This window comes from Metarhizium album (genome assembly GCF_000804445.1).
Source record: "Metarhizium album ARSEF 1941 chromosome Unknown scaffold_99, whole genome shotgun sequence".
Classification (NCBI taxonomy): domain Eukaryota; kingdom Fungi; phylum Ascomycota; class Sordariomycetes; order Hypocreales; family Clavicipitaceae; genus Metarhizium; species Metarhizium album.
The window spans coordinates 1-7,988 of record NW_024467673.1 but is presented as its reverse complement, the minus strand read 5'-3'; the positions used below and the strand labels follow the sequence as shown (position 1 = coordinate 7,988).

Sequence of the window (7,988 nt, the reverse complement as noted above, 5' to 3'; positions counted from 1 at the left end):
CCCCGAATCCCTATCGAGAGGCAAAGAGACGAGCCGTTGACGTCTGAGCATCAGAGTTTTAGACTTGCCTCCTTAAGCTGGGGTGGCGGGAGGCTGCAGGTCCACTGCGGGTCCAGGTCCGTTTTGCAAGGCCGCCAGGCGTCGCATCGATCCCGGCCCCCGATAGACACGCAGCGCCCCAGCACCCAGCACTCAGCCCGCAGCACCCTGGAGCGCTGGGCCTTGGCGCACGACCCACCAGGCACGCGGCAAGGCGGCCTGCACGGTCACGGCTCTTCCGGCACATGCAGCCAACAGAGTGACGACGGGACAGCGCAGGGCAGCATCACACACACATTGCAACATGGACACTGCACAACATCACCACATCACACCTGCCATGCATCGCATCGCCCGACAGCCACACTCGTCATGACAACTGCACTGCACCCCAGGCTCTGGTAGCTGACCACCCATGCGACCACTTGCCACCAGCAGTAAGTTGGTGGCACTCCGTAGAATTACTCAAGAAGTAACTTGAGTAAGTACCTAGGTACCTAACGTACTCAAGTAAGTACGTACCACCAAGGCGCACGGCAACGGCCAGCCTTGGTTGACTGTTCATGCACCATGCAACGCCAAGGATTCGGGACAGCATGAATCGATGCGAAATAGTAATACTAGTACGTACGTAGTTACGTTAATATTTAGTACTATGACTACCAGACGATATTACATTGCTCTGGTGGGGTTTGCCAATTCCATAGAATCCACACGGTTCAAAGCTCCCAAAATAGATGACGACTCGTGCGACGTGAGCCTCGTCGTGACGTGCGCTGCTTTCCCCTTTCCTTGTCTTGGGACTTTCTCTCCTTCTCGTTCCCTAGGTATGGCGTCAAGCACAGAATTTTCATGTGTGCTTGCTCAATTGCTTCACGCTGATACGACCGTCTTCAGCCACCGGACAGACATATGCATCCAGACCAGGTTTCCAGGCCCGTCCTTGATGCTACTACGTAGTACATTGGCATAGCGAACCATGATAACGGAGACGTGGAGCCGTTGTGCCGGGTAATATGATCATTGCACCAGAATCCTCCTATTCGTCTCTTCAAGACTTGTGCAATACGTACGAGCAGACGAGTAAGTCACATGCCGAGATCAAGGACGACAGGGTACCGGGGCTGCGGCCAAGTATCGATGGGAAAACGGAGGTACTACGGAGTGCTGCTCCGCATTCTATACAGAGAAAATAAGCGCCCGTGTCGCGCATTCGTCAACGTGGTAATGCCTCGAAGCTACCGCATTGCGCTTGGCAACGCTGGTACGGGCATGAATATGCCTTGTTGTCTGCCGTCCTCGCCCACCTATTCGCAGCCCATGTGGCCTTGAACCATGACTCCCATGAAAAAAATGATGCCAATTTCTGCCTGTCGAACTGACGAGCGCTTGCTATGGGTTGGTGGCGGCATTTCAATGTCCAGCAAGCAAACTTGGAACGTTGGGGGCCGGGCTCCATGGTCCACCTGATGCTTGGAGCAAAACCGTTTCGGTGTCCAAGCACTCCAAAATTAGTGACGTGGAAACAAGCCCCTTTTTTCTGGTATTAGCCTGATGCTGCCAATCTACGGTGGGTATCTCGGCGTCTTCGACGTCTTGGCACCTCTCACATCACCGGCATCCCATGTCGCGGCCTGGACGTTGGGCGTTGCCGATAACTCGTTTTCATTGCGGGAACTCGCCAAAACCGAACGTGCACACATACACATAAAATAGTCCGCGCCTCTCTTGCTTTTCGCTTCTGTGTGCCGAGAAGCTAATGGTCAGGATTAGCATTCAGCTACCCCGTACGGACTCAATTGCCACAGACCTTGCGTTCCGGTTTTCGCTCGACCTTTGACCGACTTCTAGGGCCGGCAAGGCTGATGACAGCCGCCGGTGCGACGTCTGGCGGGATCCCAAGTTGTCTGTAGGCACCTAGTGGTCGTCCAAGGTCGAGATGCGCGGCGGGATTGGGCAGTGGAGGGCGTTTCTGCGACAGAAACGCTCAGAAACGCTCGGGGAAGGAAGGACTTGACGCTCGGGTCATTACTCTGCACAATTTCACAATTTGTTAACTTCCATTTGTGCACTTGTCGCAGATTCGTGCGATTTGTGTCCCGATTGGCTTAGCGCGGTTTGCCTGGTGCCGGTGCCAAGGGCCACTACTAATCGTAACGACAAGACACCAGGCACTTCTTCTCCCCCCCCTTCCCTTCTTCCCCTCATGCCATTCGTGTCGCCGAATATTTTTGCGCCCCGAGAAAAATTTTTTCTTCTCCTAGGGGCAGGTAGTGTCTTATTCCTATCCGCGAGCATTTACCGGAGGGCCAGCCTCTCAGGGACTCGCAGCCTTCCCAGCATGCCACGAGCTTGCCGAGAGTGCCGGCTTATTTGCGCGGTCACGCGACGGTGTCATTCTCGTTCAACTCTTCCTTCTGATATTTACGTGACCAGCGGCCGAGGCATATTCCTTCTTCATTCGAAGTACAATACTCTCTGGGTCGAGGCATCCGACGTCGGATATCTGCGTTGTCCGTCAATGTAACATGATGGCATCCGTAGACAGCAGTGGATGCAACGCAACTCCATCATTCTTCCCTTTGACCGCAACAACGTCTCGAGTTATGTAGCGACGAGACTTTTTGTCATAGACTGCGATTAGATGAGCAAAATACCCTCACTGTTCAAGGACGTTGAGTTTTGGACTCGAAAGACGCTTTTTCTTTCCCAACTGGGCTGCAGCCACAAGACTGCCAGCACACCACGACAGGTCAGGCAAAATGGGGTGTTCAGGCGTCTCTCGCGATACCTCGCTTATTGTGCTGCAAGCCTGATTGAGTTGCGTCCGACCTTGCGGCTTTCAGCCTGTAGTTGACCACCGACCAGCCGATGGTCGAATCCAGTGTTGAGCCCAATAACCCTGACAGGCCGACTGGCTCGTCTTTGTGGCCTCAAAGGCATTACATAAAAGGCAGCGTGTGAAGCGCCCCTCTGAACATGCTGAATCCTAGCAGCACTTGTCTCAAGACTCCTGGTCCTAGTTCATGACCAAGTTGTCGTTGTGGGCATTCCATTCTGCACCTCCCAGGTGGAGTAAGTTGAAAGGCACATGTGAGATGCCAACCACATCGTCAGCTTCATCAAGGAGCCCAATAGCTTTTTCAGTCACTGAAACCATGCCACATGCAGTCAGTCCCCCAGCCATTGGTTACTGCGAGGTCCCAACGCGGCTCATTGTTCATGGCGTACACCGGACGGCATTGCTCAGCTTGCGTAAAGCCCTCCACCAGTTGGGCTTTTGTAACTGCTACCACACGACATCCACGAGGACTTCGAAAGCGATACTGATGTGTGGATTCAGGCTCTCGAGGCCAAGTTTGGCGACAAGGGCAGAGAATGGACAAGGGAGGACTGTGACACACTGTTGGGACAGACGCAGGCCTGTGTCGACATGCCAACTGGTCTCGAGCTCTCGAGCTCACAGAAGCTTACCCGGAGGCCAAGATCGTGATAGTCAACCGTGACACGGAAGCATGATTTCAGAGTGTACTTGGCAACATATACAAGACCATACAGCCCCCTTCAACCCTGCACGGGGCTCAAAGTCTCTACTGAGCGGCTGTAGACACAGAGTACCGTGCATGGCTTCGTTTCGTGTCACCATGATCAAGCACGGCTTGCCCGTCGACCATGGCCCGGAAAAGGACAAGGCCATTGCCTGGTTTAACAAATCTTACAAGGATGTGCGTGGCGCCATCCCAAAGGAGAGGCGCTTCGAGTCCTCCGCCAAAGACGGCTTCAAGCCGCTGTGCGAATTCCTCCATATCTCTGTACCACTGGTCAAGGATGACAGTGGCTTCTTTTCTCCAACCTCAATGATGGCGCTTCCTTCAGCTCGAGGCAAGTTAAGCTCAAGGCTGTCAAGTTTTGAAAAAAGCCAAGAGTCAGCTCTTTTTTTTTTTTTTTTTTTTTTAAAAAAAAAAAAAAAAAAAAAAGAGCTGACTCTTGGCTTTTTTCAAAACTTGACAGCCTTGAGCTTAACTTGCCTCGAGCTGAAGGAAGCGCCATCATTGAGGTTGGAGAAAAGAAGCCACTGTCATCCTTGACCAGTGGTACAGAGATATGGAGGAATTCGCACAGCGGCTTGAAGCCGTCTTTGGCGGAGGACTCGAAGCGCCTCTCCTTTGGGATGGCGCCACGCACATCCTTGTAAGATTTGTTAAACCAGGCAATGGCCTTGTCCTTTTCCGGGCCATGGTCGACGGGCAAGCCGTGCTTGATCATGGTGACACGAAACGAAGCCATGCACGGTACTCTGTGTCTACAGCCGCTCAGTAGAGACTTTGAGCCCCGTGCAGGGTTGAAGGGGGCTGTATGGTCTTGTATATGTTGCCAAGTACACTCTGAAATCATGCTTCCGTGTCACGGTTGACTATCACGATCTTGGCCTCCGGGTAAGCTTCTGTGAGCTCGAGAGCTCGAGACCAGTTGGCATGTCGACACAGGCCTGCGTCTGTCCCAACAGTGTGTCACAGTCCTCCCTTGTCCATTCTCTGCCCTTGTCGCCAAACTTGGCCTCGAGAGCCTGAATCCACACATCAGTATCGCTTTCGAAGTCCTCGTGGATGTCGTGTGGTAGCAGTTACAAAAGCCCAACTGGTGGAGGGCTTTACGCAAGCTGAGCAATGCCGTCCGGTGTACGCCATGAACAATGAGCCGCGTTGGGACCTCGCAGTAACCAATGGCTGGGGGACTGACTGCATGTGGCATGGTTTCAGTGACTGAAAAAGCTATTGGGCTCCTTGATGAAGCTGACGATGTGGTTGGCATCTCACATGTGCCTTTCAACTTACTCCACCTGGGAGGTGCAGAATGGAATGCCCACAACGACAACTTGGTCATGAACTAGGACCAGGAGTCTTGAGACAAGTGCTGCTAGGATTCAGCATGTTCAGAGGGGCGCTTCACACGCTGCCTTTTATGTAATGCCTTTGAGGCCACAAAGACGAGCCAGTCGGCCTGTCAGGGTTATTGGGCTCAACACTGGATTCGACCATCGGCTGGTCGGTGGTCAACTACAGGCTGAAAGCCGCAAGGTCGGACGCAACTCAATCAGGCTTGCAGCACAATAAGCGAGGTATCGCGAGAGACGCCTGAACACCCCATTTTGCCTGACCTGTCGTGGTGTGCTGGCAGTCTTGTGGCTGCAGCCCAGTTGGGAAAGAAAAAGCGTCTTTCGAGTCCAAAACTCAACGTCCTTGAACAGTGAGGGTATTTTGCTCATCTAATCGCAGTCTATGACAAAAAGTCTCGTCGCTACATAACTCGAGACGTTGTTGCGGTCAAAGGGAAGAATGATGGAGTTGCGTTGCATCCACTGCTGTCTACGGATGCCATCATGTTACATTGACGGACAACGCAGATATCCGACGTCGGATGCCTCGACCCAGAGAGTATTGTACTTCGAATGAAGAAGGAATATGCCTCGGCCGCTGGTCACGTAAATATCAGAAGGAAGAGTTGAACGAGAATGACACCGTCGCGTGACCGCGCAAATAAGCCGGCACTCTCGGCAAGCTCGTGGCATGCTGGGAAGGCTGCGAGTCCCTGAGAGGCTGGCCCTCCGGTAAATGCTCGCGGATAGGAATAAGACACTACCTGCCCCTAGGAGAAGAAAAAATTTTTCTCGGGGCGCAAAAATATTCGGCGACACGAATGGCATGAGGGGAAGAAGGGAAGGGGGGGGAGAAGAAGTGCCTGGTGTCTTGTCGTTACGATTAGTAGTGGCCCTTGGCACCGGCACCAGGCAAACCGCGCTAAGCCAATCGGGACACAAATCGCACGAATCTGCGACAAGTGCACAAATGGAAGTTAACAAATTGTGAAATTGTGCAGAGTAATGACCCGAGCGTCAAGTCCTTCCTTCCCCGAGCGTTTCTGAGCGTTTCTGTCGCAGAAACGCCCTCCACTGCCCAATCCCGCCGCGCATCTCGACCTTGGACGACCACTAGGTGCCTACAGACAACTTGGGATCCCGCCAGACGTCGCACCGGCGGCTGTCATCAGCCTTGCCGGCCCTAGAAGTCGGTCAAAGGTCGAGCGAAAACCGGAACGCAAGGTCTGTGGCAATTGAGTCCGTACGGGGTAGCTGAATGCTAATCCTGACCATTAGCTTCTCGGCACACAGAAGCGAAAAGCAAGAGAGGCGCGGACTATTTTATGTGTATGTGTGCACGTTCGGTTTTGGCGAGTTCCCGCAATGAAAACGAGTTATCGGCAACGCCCAACGTCCAGGCCGCGACATGGGATGCCGGTGATGTGAGAGGTGCCAAGACGTCGAAGACGCCGAGATACCCACCGTAGATTGGCAGCATCAGGCTAATACCAGAAAAAAGGGGCTTGTTTCCACGTCACTAATTTTGGAGTGCTTGGACACCGAAACGGTTTTGCTCCAAGCATCAGGTGGACCATGGAGCCCGGCCCCCAACGTTCCAAGTTTGCTTGCTGGACATTGAAATGCCGCCACCAACCCATAGCAAGCGCTCGTCAGTTCGACAGGCAGAAATTGGCATCATTTTTTTCATGGGAGTCATGGTTCAAGGCCACATGGGCTGCGAATAGGTGGGCGAGGACGGCAGACAACAAGGCATATTCATGCCCGTACCAGCGTTGCCAAGCGCAATGCGGTAGCTTCGAGGCATTACCACGTTGACGAATGCGCGACACGGGCGCTTATTTTCTCTGTATAGAATGCGGAGCAGCACTCCGTAGTACCTCCGTTTTCCCATCGATACTTGGCCGCAGCCCCGGTACCCTGTCGTCCTTGATCTCGGCATGTGACTTACTCGTCTGCTCGTACGTATTGCACAAGTCTTGAAGAGACGAATAGGAGGATTCTGGTGCAATGATCATATTACCCGGCACAACGGCTCCACGTCTCCGTTATCATGGTTCGCTATGCCAATGTACTACGTAGTAGCATCAAGGACGGGCCTGGAAACCTGGTCTGGATGCATATGTCTGTCCGGTGGCTGAAGACGGTCGTATCAGCGTGAAGCAATTGAGCAAGCACACATGAAAATTCTGTGCTTGACGCCATACCTAGGGAACGAGAAGGAGAGAAAGTCCCAAGACAAGGAAAGGGGAAAGCAGCGCACGTCACGACGAGGCTCACGTCGCACGAGTCGTCATCTATTTTGGGAGCTTTGAACCGTGTGGATTCTATGGAATTGGCAAACCCCACCAGAGCAATGTAATATCGTCTGGTAGTCATAGTACTAAATATTAACGTAACTACGTACGTACTAGTATTACTATTTCGCATCGATTCATGCTGTCCCGAATCCTTGGCGTTGCATGGTGCATGAACAGTCAACCAAGGCTGGCCGTTGCCGTGCGCCTTGGTGGTACGTACTTACTTGAGTACGTTAGGTACCTAGGTACTTACTCAAGTTACTTCTTGAGTAATTCTACGGAGTGCCACCAACTTACTGCTGGTGGCAAGTGGTCGCATGGGTGGTCAGCTACCAGAGCCTGGGGTGCAGTGCAGTTGTCATGACGAGTGTGGCTGTCGGGCGATGCGATGCATGGCAGGTGTGATGTGGTGATGTTGTGCAGTGTCCATGTTGCAATGTGTGTGTGATGCTGCCCTGCGCTGTCCCGTCGTCACTCTGTTGGCTGCATGTGCCGGAAGAGCCGTGACCGTGCAGGCCGCCTTGCCGCGTGCCTGGTGGGTCGTGCGCCAAGGCCCAGCGCTCCAGGGTGCTGCGGGCTGAGTGCTGGGTGCTGGGGCGCTGCGTGTCTATCGGGGGCCGGGATCGATGCGACGCCTGGCGGCCTTGCAAAACGGACCTGGACCCGCAGTGGACCTGCAGCCTCCCGCCACCCCAGCTTAAGGAGGCAAGTCTAAAACTCTGATGCTCAGACGTCAACGGCTCGTCTCTTTGCCTCTCGATAGGGATTCGGGG

The 7,988-nt window shown here is 53.6% G+C and overlaps 1 protein-coding gene across 1 annotated transcript; it reads left to right on the top strand.

Annotated features, from left to right (window-relative positions):
• Positions 1–3,683: 3,683 nt before the first annotated feature.
• MAM_08458 (uncharacterized protein) lies at positions 3,684–4,234 on the top strand (the record flags this gene model as incomplete). Its single annotated transcript, XM_040827255.1, has 2 exons — positions 3,684–3,964; positions 4,051–4,234. 2 exons carry the CDS (start codon positions 3,684–3,686, stop codon positions 4,232–4,234), a joined length of 465 nt encoding a protein of 154 aa, XP_040674749.1.
• Positions 4,235–7,988: the final 3,754 nt, after the last annotated feature.